The sequence below is a fragment of the Tursiops truncatus genome, chromosome 11 (genome assembly GCF_011762595.2).
Source record: "Tursiops truncatus isolate mTurTru1 chromosome 11, mTurTru1.mat.Y, whole genome shotgun sequence".
Lineage (NCBI taxonomy): Eukaryota > Metazoa > Chordata > Mammalia > Artiodactyla > Delphinidae > Tursiops > Tursiops truncatus.
This window is the reverse complement of record NC_047044.1, coordinates 33,415,528-33,433,347: the sequence shown is the minus strand read 5'-3', so window position 1 is coordinate 33,433,347 and position 17,820 is coordinate 33,415,528. Positions and strand designations below refer to the sequence as shown.

The 17,820-nt window shown below is 35.8% G+C and overlaps 1 protein-coding gene across 1 annotated transcript; it reads left to right on the top strand.

Moving 5' to 3' along the window:
* The first annotated feature begins 470 nt into the window (after window positions 1–470).
* Window positions 471–11,251, top strand: NTS (neurotensin). The gene is made up of 4 exons (XM_004311542.4): window positions 471–607; window positions 2,367–2,428; window positions 8,136–8,360; window positions 10,609–11,251. The coding sequence occupies exons 1-4, from the start codon at window positions 535–537 to the stop codon at window positions 10,759–10,761; spliced, it is 513 nt and encodes a 170-aa protein (XP_004311590.2). The 5' UTR covers window positions 471–534; the 3' UTR covers window positions 10,762–11,251.
* The last annotated feature ends 6,569 nt before the right edge of the window (window positions 11,252–17,820 follow it).

Sequence of the window (17,820 nt, the reverse complement as noted above, 5' to 3'; positions counted from 1 at the left end):
ATCCTGGAGATTTTGATTATATTAGAAATAACAGATCTCATGCTTCACAAAATCAAAATGACAACTTCTTAGAGTCAGAGAATAAGAGGCAATGGGGAAAGAATGGTACTGGAAGTTCTTTTCCAGTATGCTCTGTATGGAATTGCTTTTGAATGACTCCTGTGTGCCGGAAATCTGGAGCAGCAGTGTCAATTAGGGAAGATGTCGCTGTTACTGGAGGTTCAGAAGTGGGGGAGAGGTGGGGGGGGGACAAAGAAGAAAGGGAGGAGGAAGTGGGGAGTGGAGGGGAGGGATGGAAATGAAGGGCACATCCTGAAGAGATAATCCCTGTATACTCATGACATCATCCCCTGCATATATATATATATATATATATATATATATACATATATATATATACATAGGGAATGGTCAAAGCATCTTTCATAGTTCAGTCACTCCCAAACTCAGCTGGAGGCAAGAGGAAGCACTAGAGAGCCCCCTTCAGCCTGTCTCTGACGTTTATGGACTGGGCTTGCTAGAAGGCTCAAGAAGATGATGGCAGGAATGAAAATCCAACTGGTGTGCATGATACTCCTGGCTTTCAGCTCCTGGAGTCTGTGCTCAGGTAAGCTCAGCTGCATTTCACAACTCCCTGAAGTGATTTCTTTTTCCATTTTTACTGTGTGTTGCCACTTAACGTTAATGTATCTAGGGAGAAGAGTTTCTCCCTTATTCTGGATTTCCTTTTTAGTGATAGAAGCTGGATACTTTCTTTCTCTGTTTTATGATTACAAGAACTGAAAGATTTCTTTTTCCTTTTTAAATCTGCAAGGTAATAAAAGGGATTTCAATGAAACACTTCATGTTCCCCTTTGCAATGTAACCACTAGAAAAAAAAACATGTGAAACAAATCAAGCTGGTCACTCTCTAATGAGAAGTACAGGAGTGGTGACTGTCAAAGTGCAAACCCATAATTAAAACTGATTGCATTTGAAATGTTTTATCTCTTCCTCATTCATTCTCTTAGGACATGGTGGCTTCTCCCTCTCAAATATTATTTTCTTAATTGTGTGTATGTTAAGATAACAAAGTGAAAATTGATGTTTAATGAATAAATGAATAAAGCATTATTTGTAGAAAATTATTTCTAGAAAAATACACAAAATACCAAGCTCTTTTAAGAATACATTTTATATAACTTTTCTGTGTGACAAATAGATGTATTATTAATTTAACTATTTTTTTGCATGTCATTTAAGTTGATACAGAATGTAACTGGAAAATTTTATATTGATAAAAATTATTTCCCTGTAGAGTATTTTGCATGTGATAATTAAGATGAAACCATACTTTGTCAAATATCTATCAATAGCTCACCTTGAAAATAAGATTTAAACTTAAAAGAGTAATATGAAATATTATAGTGATTGCCATATGCTCTAATTAATGTTGGAAAATAATTGAATGATCACATCAAGGTGGAAAAAAAAACAAGGGATAAATGCAGCAAAAATATTTAGCCTGTTTTATACTGTTATATCATAAATATGACACTGAAATGTTTAATTCAAACTCCTGCTATGATTTTATGAATTAACTCAGTATAGTGTTCTATAACTTTATTTCTATTACCTTATAGTAATTTCTAAATTTTTCTTCTCTGTGAAATATTCATTATTGGAAACTGGAAAGAATATTCTAAAAAAACATCAGAAATCCATTTTCCACACTCTTGTACATGTATTGATGGACAACTCCACTTTTGCTTAAACAATGTCCTTAATAGCCTGTGAAAAAATTGCTAAGTACATGTGATTCTAAATCCTTGTTTAAAGTAGAGAAACAAATCTTTCAAAGTGTGTTTTGTAAAATAGCATCTCAAATTAAACAAATCTCAGTGTCTTTCTTATTCTAAAATTATCAGCAAGCAATTTCCTTTGTTTTTATCTTGAAAAAATGTCTTATACATACCTTTTCATTATGTTGTTTTTAAAATATCAATACATATATATTCTGTATATGTAAACTATTTCCAGTGAAAATTATCCAGCGTTTTTGATTAAATCTTTATTTTATCATATAATCAGGTTTTTTCTTTAAATAATGAGATTCAGTGATTAAACAACTCCAAATCATCAATAGCTCTCCTGGCATAAAATCCTGTGTTTATTTTCTTAAAAGTGCTTCTATTATTCTATTCTGTTAGCCTAAAGTAAAACTATAATTGTTTTTTTCCAAATGTTATTCTAAGGAGAATGAATACATAGCAAAGACAATAAACTTCTAAGACAAAGTTTTTGAGGCTAATCTTAAATCTCTAGGTTATAATATAATTACATGATACGTGATTATACAGTAAACATGTGGTTTTGATTTTACTCAGATTCAGAAGAGGAAATGAAAGCGTTAGAAGCAGATTTATTGACCAATATGCATACATCAAAGGTAACTTTTTCTTTTTTTTTAAACCAAGGACTGAAAAACATATGAACTCTCATTATAAACATGGTGTCCTTTTCCTATAGTAATAACTTCCCATTGAGACTGAAAAGTTCATTGGGAGGCATTTCCTTTATGGGGAAACTTTTCCTTAAGTTCAAAGGACTTAAGGGTGTTGATGTGACAGGGAAAGAAGCTGTATTGATACTGTATAGTGTATCAATCACTATACTGCAAATTTAATTAAGTAGTCACATATTATTTATGTGGACATGCAAATGTATTTTTAAAGCTCCTCTTTCCATTCCAGTCATATTGTGTATGATGAAAGGTATATTGGCCTCAAGATAAATACATAAATGAAAATTAAGTGATATTTTTGCCTTTCTTGTACTATTGGGGAGAATGAAGTGGAGTTCCTAAATTAAGAATTAAAGTTCACGAAACCCATGAAAGAAATGTGGTAGAGAGTAAAGAGCAATAGACTGGCAAACAGAAGCCTTGAGATCTAATCCCACAGCTGTGACTTATGAACTATTTGATCTTAAGCAAGGGGATTAGTTAACATTGTTTGCCTTTGTTTCCTTATTTTTAAACGTTGGGGTTGGAGTTTATGATCTCCTAGACATTTACATTAAGTCCACACCTGGATTTAAATTCTCCTCATAACAGAAGTGTTATTGGTACCTGCTTATTGTTTTTATTGAATCAGGTGAAACTTTGTACTGGACCTTATTATTCCTCTCTTGGGGTCTTGAAAGCAAGGTTTTTAGATTCCAGCCTGTACCTAGGAATAAAACTCAATTAGAATATACCCAATTACCACACTACCACACAATCTTGATTTACCCGGAGTGAGTTAATCAGTGTGTATCTAAATGTAGAGTTGGAGAACAGGGTTCCCAACCAAAAGATGTTTCTCAAAGAAGAACATATCTTGAGGTGAGGCAGTCACCCGGTGCAATCACTGTTGTAATGCTGAGGATTCCACAGGCGCTGTGGGAAGAAAGTAAATGCTCAGGACTCCTCCTGCCTCTTCCCTAATTGGATGAGCATGTTCCAGGTGCAACAACCCCTAGCATAGAAGTAGAATTGTGTTCAATAGTGGGTGTGAAGGGGTAATAGCCATTTCTGTGTTTGTATGAGAATGTGGGTCACTGTTATCTCAGAGCTAACAAAGACGTTTTCTACTATGGTCCTTAAAAGGCATTTGGGGAAAATTTAAGTACCTATATATTTCCACAATTGCCCAGATCTACAAAAGTTGAACACATTGAAACCAAATTCTACCATAATTTGGTGGGTTTCCTATCAAGAATGATCAAATTTCATTTAGTCATTAAAACTCAGTGAACAAATACATTTAACCTTAAGATAATGGATCCTTTGTTTAATACTCAATCAGAATAGCAATGGCTATAATCGCTTCAACTCATAAATAGGAAGACAAGTGAAGTTAATAGTCTGTTTTGAAAAATGGAACAGATTAGTATGCCTTAGTGTCTTGGTAGAGATTTTACCTCTATGATTTCAAGTTTATGTAGACAAATAAAGGTCCTAAATAATCTCCAAAATGTGATATGGTGTGGGAATTGCCAGCTACTTTGCAAAAATGTGGGAGTAGAGGTTATGATTCCTTCCCTGGCCAAGATGCTGCAAGGGAAAAACAATTTCAGTATATGAAGCGGTTTAGTTTTATTCTTAAGAGAAATACGTAGCCAAAGTATAGACAGAATAACATATACCGCTTTCATTCAGTCATGGGATATATCTCTAAAACATATCATGGAAGAAAAATTGAATCCCATTGCCTCCTTTTCTACTTGAAATAAGTAAAATACAGACTATGATGAGGAAGCACCCAGAAGCATAATTATCCCAATTTTGCTGCTAGGATGGGAACATAAAGCTCATTTCTTATTTTTTATAAAACTACTATCACTTATTTCTCTGTGATTCAATTAGTTTTTGGTGTGTGTAGTGTTCTATGCAAATGAAAAGTCTAAACTTTTGACCATTTTAACCAATATACTATATCTAAAATTTTGAAAGAATAGTATTTGATATTGGTATAACTCCATTATTAAAAGCTTCAGAAACCTTCAGCTTTCTTCTTTCCACTCTCAAGGTGATTTCAATTTTTAAAGTAAAACTATTTAGACATTGAAATACTAATGTAGAAATACTCTTAAGCAACAGAAGGCCAAGAGAGATTCCAAAGCTTGAAGAGAAGGGGAAGATAAAGAAATTAGTTCTCACAATACAATTCTCTTTATTACCAGTGGTAGTGCTTTGGTATAGTTTTATTAAGAAAGAGAACTTTGAAGAAAAGAATATGTTTTCTTTAGGCTCTCAAAAAGCTGCTGGAATGATGTAATTTTCTGTGATCAAATTCAATGCCTTGAATACAGTAAGAGTTTAATAAATATTTATGTACTAACAATAAGAATCTAGGATTTATTACTAGCCCTTACCTTTTGTATTCAGCTGTAAGAACTTCAGGGCTCCACCACAGATGACTTTATTTTTACTTAGGTGAAATACTTGAATTCAACATGAATTCACCAATTCACCAATTCAAATGCTTGTAATACATTTGATTTCAGTGTATTATAGATAGTGACCGCTAGTAATATAGATTAGGTCCCATTTAATTAAGGAAACCAAAATTTGACCAGGATCTTATTCAGTATTAGGAGTTTAATCAAATAATACTAAGTAAGAACCACAAATATTCTTGTTTTCCTCATTTTAAAAGCAAGAGAAGACAATATTCTAAATTTCTTATCTATAGGCTTAGGTCTATTATAGACATTTACGTAAAATAATTTAATAAATAAGAATGTTTATTGTTAAAGAAAATTATTCATGACACTTGTTAAAGGTAGCAAGGAAGACTTTATTCAAGAGGAACTATGGTTTTGCAAAGATCAGGCTTAACTCCAAGCACAACAAGGACAAGTGTGGACTTACAGCCAAGGAACAGGGTTGGGGTGGATCATTGTATGGAAAATTACTGAGGAAACTCTAAATCTAGGAGGATTCTTGCTAGACAACTCAATAGAATCCTAGGATGATCAGGTATCAATGGTGGGGCATTTTTGCTAACTTAACTCAGAAGGATTCTTGCTAAAACTGGACTAAGTAGACCAAGGACAGAGCCCAAGGTTGGGACCTCGTCAAGAAGAGGGCTCAGAGGATCCTAACTCAGATTTCATCAAAGACAGAGTCTTTGTCATTTTCTTGAGTGAACTATTTAAACCTTATAAGAAATGTTCTTAAATACATGTCTATTTAGACATCCTATGGTCAAAAGTGCCCTCTCTGCGGTGCTTCCAAAGTATGACAGGGGCTAAGGTGATATTAAATAGTATACTAGTGAGTGATGCAGTGACTGTTTTAACTGGCAGAAGAGAACAAAATGCTTTACTCAGTTTCCTCATCCAAAAAAATAATCAGACAACACAAGTCCTGACAGATACTTTATGAATAAAGCATTATATGGTCAATTAGTTTGGGGAGCATTGGATATTATGTTAGCACCGTTGAAAAGTTACAATGAATATTTGCAAGTAAAAAGCTCAAGAAGCCTTTAAATTTCCTTTAAACTTCCTTTAAACTCAAGTTTTCCAATTCTCTTGACAGTGGAACTCCTTTTTAAAAACAGTGAGTACAGAGCTAGTGTTCTAAGGAAAACACTCAATCAGATGATCTCTAAAGAGCTTTCCGAATGTAAAATTGTACTATCCCATTAATTGACAAGACATAAGGTGTTGCTGCCACACAGTGGAGCATGCTGCCTCTAAGTTTCCCATAGCAGAAAAATTCAAGAACAGGCTGATAATCACATTCGAGGGGCATAGTTGAATGTATTTCCAAACTGTTTGAAAACATTATAGTGAATATTTTTGTACTCACAGATTTGCATGTCCCTAAGGTAAAGCCTTAATCAAAGGGTATGCACATTTACAATTTTTATACATATTGCCAAAACACCTTTCAAGAAATTATACCAATATATACTCAGACCAACAAATATTTAGAAGAGAAAGTGTCTGTTTCTCCATATCCTCATAAGTACATCAAGTGTACTTATACTTTTTAGGGTCTTCTGATCTGATAGTAGCCAAGTTGAACATCATTCCACATATTTCTGTTGCATATTTCTTCTTTGATAGCGATTCTGTGACTTGTCTGCTCATATTATTTATCTGAGGTTGAACACTTTTTAAGTGTTTTTTTGTTCTTGTTTTGTTTTGTTTGTTTGTTTTTTAATTGGGGCATTCACCAGTTTCTTTTGGAAGAGCTCCACCTCTGTTAGGTATATTAACATTTTGTGGCAGCTTTTACAGTATGTCTTGCTTTTGATTTTAGTTCAGGCTGTTAATTTTTGAGAGATAATTTACACATTTATGTATTATAAATTATCTTTTCCTTTATGGATTCTGGTTTGGATATTTGCTTAACAATATTTTTCCAAATTTATAAAATAAATTCTATATATTTACATATTTTTATTTTTACTCATATTTAACCCATCTGGATATTGTTAGACTATAATATGTCAATAAAAGTTATAACTAGATCTAAATCCAGATTTCCCCATAGCCAACTGTCCCAAGGACTTCAAATGCAAACTTTGCTATAACGCTCTTCAATCATATTTACTTGGATCAAATTTTGGACATTATATTCTCTTTTGTTGAGTTTTATATTTATGCTTGTTCTATTAATTCACTCTTTGATTACTGCAGCTTTAAGATACATTTTAATATCTGGTAGAGTAAGTCCTTCCTCATTACCTTTTTATTTTTCTAAGTCTTCTTAGTTCTCACATATTCATACTTCCAAATTAACTTCATAATTGTTTTGGTACACTCCTTCCTCTAAACTTCCAGTCTTCCCATATTTTCCAAATTGGAACTTTGATTTGGAATTGCATTGCATTTGGAGAATAATTCACAGAGAATTGACACCAATGAAATTGATACTAATATTTTTGAATCTTCTCATCACAGCTTTGTGGTCATTCAAAAAAGCTTTTTTTATGTTCTTTAGAAAAAATTTATGCTTTTCTTCATCTATGCCCTTTGAGATGCTTGTTAAGTTTTATAAGTTATTTCACACTTAGTTTCTCCAAAAATTGGCAAATGAGAAAGTTGTTAATTATGGTAATAATGGTTTCAGACAAGATCTTATTAGAAAAGGATATTTTAGAAAATATTATAATTTTCAAATAAATAAATTGATCATCTGTGATGCTACCTGTGACAACTATTAATGTGTCGAATAGATTCGTGGTCTCACACTACTGTAATTATCCAAATCTATTAGTATCACCTTGGCCGCTGTTCCATTAGATACTAAACTGAAGTGTAATAAGGAGAGAGTGATATTTTTAATATTTTCACCTGTGATATATACATATATATTTATGTATTTCTACTTACTGTAATTTCTATTTTCTTTCTTGCTTTGCTCATGTATGTGTGTGTTTATGTGTATTAACTTTATTGCATTTGGCAAATAGAGGATATGAAGTATCGACACTATTCAACTTTGTGATATGAAGTTACTAATTAATAACAGTGTTTTTATTTGGCTAGACTAACAATTAGGTCTTAAAAGGTAATGGCTTAGCACAATAGAAATTGATTTCTAACTCTTACAGCACAAATTTTAATTGCATTAACTATTTCTTTCTACATTTCAGATCAGTAAAGCAAGTGTTCCCTCTTGGAAAATGAGCCTGCTGAATGTGTGCAGTCTTATAAATAACCAGAACAGCCAAGCCGAGGAAACAGGAGAGTTTCCTGAGGAGGAGCTTATTACAAGGAGGAAATTTCCAGCTACCTTAGATGGCTTTAGCTTGGAAGCAATGCTGACAATATACCAGCTCCGAAAAATCTGTCACAGCAGGGCCTTTCAACACTGGGAGGTAAACAAAAACAAAATACAAATATGATTGTGTTAACTCTCATTTGTACTGATTTTTTTAATCCTGATCGTTATCATAACAGGAAGACTTACAAATATTAAGGAAGAATAAACCATGTGTTGAGGTTAACATTCCTTCAGATCTTCAAAGTATCCTGCAAATATTTGGAGTTTAGCAAAATATCTTTTCTTTGGTCTTAAAAGGGGGATCTGTCTTAGGGCAGATTTGGTACATATGCTTTTATTGTGGATGGCATGGTTAGGCAGTTTTTGGTGGTGGTGGTGGCATGCCTAAGAAATTTAGGAAACTCAAAATGTTTTCTTAGAAACACATAAGTCATGTGTGTTTATTTATAAACAAACACAGAACACAAAAGGTTCCAGTTTTATTTGAATATATTAGGCAAATAAAACCAGAATGATAAGGATGTATGCATATTTCTATTTTAATTGAATGTGTGGATTGTGGATTTCAATCATCCTTAGAAGCTAAACGAGGTCCACTATGGCTAGTACAGCCCAATTTCATTATCCAGAACTACCACAAAGGACTGGATGAATCAGTTCTATTAAATACTACACTGGTGACTCACCACCTTTGGTTTGGAAATTTTTGGAAGAGAAAAGAGAAACGAAAATTCTTTAAGAAAAAATAAGAAGAAAATTTTAAAATTTTCCTGACAAGGGAAATATTTCTTTCAGATTAACCCCTAAGAGAAATTTACTTCATGTTTCATATTCTGGGCTTATACCAACACTGGGGATCTGAGGGTCTGAGGATGCATTTCCTGCTAATATAACAATCTCTATAACACACTGTCCCAGAGATACCCTGTGGAAAAGAGGAAGTGAAATGCAGAACTTCTAGTGTTTATTCTAACTTGTAAACAAAATGATATTTTCCAGATTAAAAAAAAAAATCTAGTTTTAATTTTTCTTGCTGGACTGTTTATCCCTTAATTCCAATTCCAGCTAAATGATTTTCTCTTTAAAATATTACATCAATAAAACTTGAAAAATACTAATTTTAACATAGGGAAATATCAATTATGTGCTGTTTATCCAGGAAAAAAAAAACCCTCAATAAACTATAATACAGACAAATCAGGTGCACATAAGATTAAAACTTTTGCTATTTTAAATGTTGTTGAGTGATTTAAAATAAAATGATAGTATTATTCAGAGTGTAGTACAATTACAGACTATGTGCACAGAGAAACAAAAGATTAAGAAACTAGATTGTCTGACAGTAGCTGTTTTTCCTTCTATGAAATTGAACAGCTGTGGGTTGAAATAAAGTACTTGTGACGATTCAATGCATGCGGGTTATGATTAAAAACTTACTCTCCTGTCAGTATTAGTTATAGTCACCCCAAAGTTTAGAAGATATTCACAGATATGAATACAGTTCTTACCTTGAGCGTTGATTTTAAAAAAAATTTTGTGTAAATCGTGTGCAAAACTCTGGAAAGAGTTCCTAAATATTTTATGCCAGCGGAACATTTGAATCAGAACAGTACTATCAGAAAAAGTGTTTGGAACTAATTTTAGAATGCAGCATATTTGATGAGGTATTAGACAAGATTCTACATAGAGATTAACTCCCTTGAGTTTTTGAATGTGAACTTGCTTTTAATGATTAACTATTAAACCACACAATCTAAAGATCTTTACCATTTAAACAGAGCTTTCACATATGTTAATTTCTACAACAGCTGAACAAGTAAGCAGAACAAGCATTCCTCTCTCTTTGACTGAGAAATAGATCTTTAGAATGGCTTTCAAGTCAAATCAGTAATTAACTTAATTGAATATAAAATTCTATTGACCTTTGAGGCCAAACCTGGTTTACTAGATTCAAAACTTTGTATTTGTTGTGATTTATGATATATTTCCATCTTTTGGTCTACCATAAATTAAAGAAAAATACTCAAAATTATATTAAGTGTGTTCCTTCATTTGGAGGTATTAATATATGGCCTTGACAAATATAGAAAGCAAATTTTAAAGGCTGGCCTGATGAACTAAGAGCACAGAACAGAGAATCAGAAAAATCATGTTCTCATCCTGTCTCAGCCACTTGATAGCCACCTGTTCTTGGGCAAAACATTTAATTGTTGTGAACCGCATACATCTCATCCACATATATCTTACTGTCTGAATAGCAAATGAGATAAAAGGTAGACAAATACTCTGAAATGGAAGACTTTATGCATGTATGTTTCATTCATATTCGGTCTATCTTGCAGTTGATTCAGGAAGAGGTTCTTGATACTGGAAATGACAGAAATGAAAAGGAAGAAGTTATAAAGAGAAAAATTCCTTACATTCTGAAACGGCAGCTGTATGAGAATAAACCCAGAAGACCCTACATTCTCAAAAGAGGTTCTTACTACTACTGAGAGGATATTTTATTTACATGTGATTGTGATTTACCGTCCTTTAATTAAATATCAAATTATATTTGTGTGGAAATATGACAGAACACAATTATTTTGTCTCTGCTACAATTGTGGTTTATTAGATGTGATTTTTCTGCATTAATATAAATTGGACTAAGTGTTTTCAAATAAATCTAGGTCTTGAGCATGATGTGTTGTGTATAACTGGAGTAGATATGAATTAAGTCATATGTAGAACGTTTTGTCATTTTGCAAAGCACTTAATGGGTTGTTGAAACAGTCAAAATGTTTGACATTCTAAACCAAATTATAAGAGATTAGAACAGAGTCTTATGGCAAAGTCTAGCTTACATGTCATTAACCCCAAACAAAATAATAGCACCTGTTTTATTATCTGACTGAATGTTTTATCGAATTAAAAGAAATACATGCTCTCTTCTAAGACTTACTCATGAATCTCTCAGATATGGGGAAGGTAATAGTAGTAAAATAGGACCATCTTCAAAGAATGTTTAATGAATTATTGTTAATTCTGCTTATCTTAATGAATGATCTTCAACTGAATTTGTTTTTCTGTTAAATAAACTTAATAGCTAACAAAAAAAACAACAAGCCATCAGAACCATGTTTCTTTGCAGATTTACTATCATTAGAAGAGTTACCCTTTATTGACATTTTTCCCTCACATCCAGTAAATGATAGCTTTATTTTTAACCTCACTGAGGAATTTATGTGACTAATATTTTTCCCACTTAGGAGACCATTTCTGAGGCAAAAGGCATATTTGAAATAACTCCTCATGAATTTCCTTAAACACTGTACTTACAGTCTCATAAGCCCTCACAGCCCTTACACCCCACCATGAGCAGTGGCCTCCTAGACTCCTGCTCTGACAGGGGGCCTAGGAGGACCTCTCTTTACAGGTTGCATCCTAGTCCCACAGTCATCTATGAAGGAAGATATCAGGATTTGACTTATTCTAGAATTAAGGAGTTTTGAGAACTCTATGGCCTTTAGATGAGATCGCCCCCTCCCCCAGGCTAAACCCCACTTGGTAGGATTTAAGTGTAGCTCACCAATCTCTGAGTTTTTCTGATAAAACCATGACTTCTCACAACTACCTCCCTACCATCTTTTATAGTCCTAACAGCTTCAACATTAAATAGTGCTCAAGGGCTTCCCTGGTGGCGCAGTGGTTGGGAGTCCGCCTGCCGATTCAGGGGACGCGGGTTCGTGCCCCGGTCTGGGAAGATCCCACGTGCCGCGAAGCGGCTGGGCCCGTGAGCCATGGCCGCTGAGCCTGCGTGTCCAGAGCCTGTGCTCCGCAACGGGAGAGGCCACGGCAGTGAGAGGCCCACATATCGCAAAAAAAAAAAAAAAAATAGTGCTCAAGGCACTGATCCTAAGAAGGAAACTACTCCATAGTGATTAAGAGTGTCTACTCTGGAGTCAGAAGGCCCAGATTCAGCTCCACTGTTCACTAGTAATCTTGGACAATTTATTTAACCTCTCTGTCTCCTCAGCTACTGAATGTGTGGTCTGGAGGACGGTAAAGTAGTCTGATATGGTGTAAAATGCTTACAACGGTACCTGGAATAGATTAATAACACACTAAATTTAACAGTTCTTCTGGCCACTTTCCTACTGGTTTTCCTTTCTTCTTCACAAACTACAGAGCATAACACGGTTTCATATGCTAACCCTCTGTGTTTTGAACAACTGCTGATCTCCTTTTTACTTGCTTCATTCTTTATCCTTGAGGACTTCCACATACACGTGCAAGATCCCTCCATAATCTCCCTTCTCAGTCCCTGACATCTTCACTTCCAATAATAAACATTATATCCATTTCACCTCATCCCATCACTTCCATGGTCCTTCCATAGTACTTCTCACTCCCAATAAATTCAACCTCTCCAAAAATCTCGATTTCAAGCACTCTCCTCTCTACACGTCATCTTCTCTCTCCAGTTCACATAATCTATCACTCTCTAACATTTATGATTCCATCTAATACATCGTCCCCACTTCTTTTCACTCTTCACCTTCTAATCATGCCCTCACTTTGCACTTTACTTGGCTTAGATTCTATCGTGTAAAATTAAAATCACTCCCTTATTACCCTCAATTTCCTGTCCTTCTACATTATAGTAGCCCGTGGGAACACCATCAGTTAAACTGAAATCTCCCCCTGATCGTGACCTGACCTGAGAAGCTGAACATAGCTGGAGAAAAGCACCCAAACTGTTGAAGTGTCACACTTAAAATTTGTGATCGCAAATCTCAAGAGGGTCCTTAGTACTGCCCAATATTCCTACTCTGTTTGCATGATAAATTTTGCCTCCAGTTCTCACTAATGATTGTTTTATATCTTCTCTTCTTCCTTAAATTGCAACACTCGTCATTCTCCTGACATTCGTCAGATGACTTTCTAATGATCTCACCCAAAATACAAAGCAATAAGAAGAAAATCATATTTCCCTACCACTGAATGTAACAATTCCCTTGCATTTATGCCTCACTCTCTTACATTTCAACAGAGGAACTGTCTCTTCTCTTCTGAGGTTTACTCCTTTATTTCCCCATGTCAGTGAACGGTCCCACCAACTGCTCAGGCCAAAAATCTAGTAGTAATTCTTAACTCCTCTCTTTAATACGAACCTGCCATTTCATCTGTTAAGAACTTTTGTTGGCTTTGCTTTTCAAAAACATCTCAAATCTGTCTGCTTCTTGCCATATCCACCACTACTGCCCTAATCCACACATTTTCCTCCCCCCCGGGACTGTGACAGTTTCTTCCCAGCTGCTTTATTCTTATCGTCTTATTCATCTATATCCTCATAGAGGAATAAAATTTTTAAAAATATTAATTAGATTATGCCATGCGTCTCTCCTCAAAATTCCACAGTGTCTTTCCCTTGCATTTTGGATTAAATCCAAATTCTGTCTTAAAAAGCCTGAAATGCTGCAGCATTGGTTTACTTCTCTGTTTAATTTCACTCATTCCCCTCCAGTCATATTGGCCTTTTTGTTATTCTTCTATCCAGCTTGTTTCTGCTCCAGAAACAAAAAACAGTTGCTGAAACCTCTTTTCTGGAAAGCTCTTCTGGTTGAAAATCCTTTTTCCTGGGTACACAGGGCATCCACTTAAAGATTACATTTTCAGCATCTCTTGTCATAGGAACGGCTAAGTTGGAACCAATGGGATAATGGGTGGTAAAATGTGTATAACTTGTGGGTCTGTAATAACTTAAAGAGAAACTTCATTCCCTGAACTTTGACTTTTTCCTCATTTTGTTTTTTTGGTCTTAAATGTGAATTTATTGTAACCACACAAGTGAATACCATTGTCTTGAGCATGACGCTGATTGATAGAGCTTGTAGAGCAAAGCTGCCTCACCGGCCTGGACCAACCACATTGTTACTTGAAAGAGAAATGCACTTCTAACTTATTTAAGCCACTGTATTTTTCAGCCTCATTGTTACAACGCCTCAGCCATTATTTTAATTGTTACAATCTTCTCACGGTTTATTTTTCACATAATTTAGATCTCTGCACATATGACATATGTACAGTGAGGACTTTTCTTAAATAACCTTCATCCCTGAGTCAATATCCATCTCACTTGCTTTATTTGTCTACAGCCATACCACCCTGAATGCATCTGATCTCATCTCATTTACATTCCTATATTTTTCTTCATATTTGAAAAAGAAAAAAAAAAGCAGCCATTGACAGCAATCAGCTGGGAGCTGGCCTGGCACCAACAGCTAGGCTATGGTGCCCTCCAGTTAAACACAGACAATTTCATAGAATAAAACTTCAGAAAGGGTCATTCTAACCATGATGGCAAAAGACAATAAACATGACCACGCTATAATCGTGTCTGAGCAAAAACAAGGGCACCACAAACCAGAGAAATGATCTAACATCCTCCTTTCCCACATAATTTGAGTGACTACTGCTTTAACTAAGCTCTATTTTTCTACCTCTAGCATAAAAACCACTATAATACCCAATCAAAGAAATACCCTCACTTTCTGAAAACACCCAAACCAGAACAAAACCACACTTTCAGAATATTCTTCAAATCACAAGTCTAAATCCTGTAAAAGCCCCCTACATATGCCCTGTTATTGGGAGGTCCCATGGTTTTCCATTGAATGAGATCTCCAGGACCAACAAACCCGACCTTGTGGGAGAGTGCTGTCTGTGGTCTTTGGCTGGTAGACATCAGCACAGCACATATCATAACTTGAAATTATATAGTAATGTATTTGTTTACTTGTTCATAATTTTTCACCCCCGCTCGAATGTGTAACCTTTGTGAAGACAAGGATTTTGTTTTTCTTATTCATAGTTGTATTCCCAAGGTTGAGCACCAGGCCTGGTAACTGTTAGGAAGGATTTGTTTAATGAATGAATAAATTAGCAGCAGAATCGCCTTTTCTCTTCTAATAAGAGGTTTTAGACATAGTTTCTACACATTTTTAAGCCCCTTCTTAGAGATTACACTTCAGAAAGACTGGTTATGAGCTCAGATATCCACACAAAGTCCCTGGTCTTTTGTGAAACATCACAGAATGTAGGAGGTTAAAGCTCACCTTCACTAACAGTGGCCACCTGGGGAGATGAGGCTTCATTTTTTGTCTCTTAGATTCCCTTCTGTGAGGAAAACAAACAAAAATGCCAAAGTGAAATTGGCAGTACAGTTGACCCTTCCTTGAACAACATGGGGGTTAGGGGCACTGACTCCCTGTGGAGTTGGAAATTCATATATAACTTTACAGTCAGCCTTCCTTATCCATGGTTTCGCATCTGCAGGTTCAACCAGCAGGGACTGTGTAGTACTATAGTATATTCATTGAAAAAAAATCCATGTGTGAGTGGATCTGTGCATCTCAATCTCATGTTGTTCAGGGTCAACTGTAGTTAAAAGGGGAAGGAATGGATTTGTGAAATATAAAGAGAAAGTACTAACATGAACTGGTACTTGAATGTAGGAGGAAAGAAGAATGGAATATTCTAGATTATTTTGAGATTTCAAGTCGGGAACCTTGTTCTATATTTGCAAATTTTGAGATTTCCCTTAGTTTGAGCTATGTGAAACTTAAATATTTAAATCCAGTCCCTGCCTAGGAGTCCACCAAGATGACAACATCGAAGGCTTCTGAAATCCTTCTCCCATAGGCACGCCAAATTAACAAGCACCCATGGAGCCATTTCCTCTGAAAGAAATCCAGAGACTAGCTGAGCAACTTCTACACATTGGGCAAATGAGAAAATACCCAGATTGAAACAGGTAGGAAAGCCTGAGGCATGCCCTTACCATACAACTCACCCTGGCACCGTGCTATACAGTTGGGAGGGAATGCCCAACTCCTACTGTCACCTTCAGAAGCAAAAGATTTGGACTGTACATCTGGTGCCCCTACTTTAAGGCTCCCATTTGAGGGACAGGCTCCCCCAAAACACTCAGCCCTGAAAGCCAACATGGCTTATGTCCATGAGACCCATAAGACTATGATAAACAAAAGAGCAGTTCTTAACAGGCGTGCTCACGCTTGCGCAGTGTTGTGTACTTGTTTGATATGATCTAGAATCCACTTGCTTTTTGTTCTAAGAATGAAGTTGTTTACACTGAGAAAGCTGTGTCAGGATATCATCATTAGCATGAACACTCAGTAGCTCAGCAATTGACAGGCACAGCTGGGGGCTTATTGATAAGAACTGTTGTGAAAGAGTGACTCTGGCTGGGGGATTTTAAGCTTTAAATACTAAGAGGTTTGACCAGCAACTCAAAAGTGTTTAGTCTGGGCAAGGCTACCCTGTGCTAATCGAAACAGCTTTCCAAAGATCTCCTGGCTGGGCAAGGCGACTCTTTGCCAGGCAGTGGTGAAAACTATGCAGAGCCCCTGAGAGGGATATCATCTTTCCCGTCAACACTGGCATCTTTGTTCCCAGCAATGGCTCTAGTAACAAGGGACTTTTGCTTTGGCACTGGCAGCTGGCTAAGCTGACCCTCCCAAGAACAACTCGTAGAAAGGTACACCTCACCTAAATTTGGGCTTTATTCCTTTTCTCTCCCCCTTGCCTGAAACAATATTGTGACTAATCTATTGTTGGTTTGGAGGACATGGAATCAACCTAAGTGTCCATCGACAGATGAATGGATAAAGAAGAAGTGGCACATATATACAATGGAATATTACTCAGCCATAAAAAGAAACGAAATTGAGTTATTTGTAGTGAGGTGGATGGATCTAGAGTCTGTCATAAAGAGTGAAGTCAGTCAGAAAGAGAAAAACAAATACCATATGCTAACGCATATATATAGAATCTAAAAAAAAAGACACAGATGTAGAGCATGGACTTGAGGACACAGGGAGGGGGAAGTGTAAGCTGGGACAAAGTAAGAGAGTGGCATGGACATATATACACTACCAAACGTAAAATAGATAGCTAGTGGGAAGAGGCCGCATAGCACAGGGAGATCAGCTCAGTGCTTTGTGACCACCTAGAGGGGTGGGATAGGGAGGGTGGGAGGGAGACTCAAGAGGGAGGAGATATGGGGACATAAGTATATGTATAGCTGATTCACTTTGTTATACAGCAGCAACTAACACAACGATGTAAAGCAATTATACTCCAAAAAAGATGTTAAAAAAAAAAGGAGTAGGTTATTTCTTTACTGGCTTATTAAGAGACATTATCCTGTATACTATTGGCTTGTGAAATTATCATCATTCCCGCAGTGAACCTGTGCTAGATAATTATTGGCAAAGCAATCTCAGTGTCTGAATATAATTTGCCACCAGCCAAAGCACGTGACTATCCCCCCCCCAGGGCTCAGTATAGAGAGAGCAGGCAAAACCGCCCCTCTCTCATTCTTTCCCTACAAAGGGTCTGTCTTCATACTAATTTTATTTTATTTTTTTTCTCCACTTTTTTTTTGGCTGTGCTGTGCCACATTGCAGGATCTTAATTCCCCAACCAGGAATCAAACCTGTGGTCCTTGCAGTGGAAGCTCTGTGAGTCCTAACCACTGGACCATCAGG

Bases quoted from the DNA above. Each gene is read 5' to 3' on its own strand.
- NTS (XM_004311542.4), top strand. From the start codon at position 535: ATGATGGCAGGAATGAAAATCCAACTGGTGTGCATGATACTCCTGGCT. The intron at 2,429-8,135 runs GTAACTTTTTCT...TCTACATTTCAG, and splicing joins CCAATATGCATACATCAAAG to ATCAGTAAAGCAAGTGTTCC. The intron at 8,361-10,608 runs GTAAACAAAAAC...TCTATCTTGCAG, and splicing joins GGGCCTTTCAACACTGGGAG to TTGATTCAGGAAGAGGTTCT.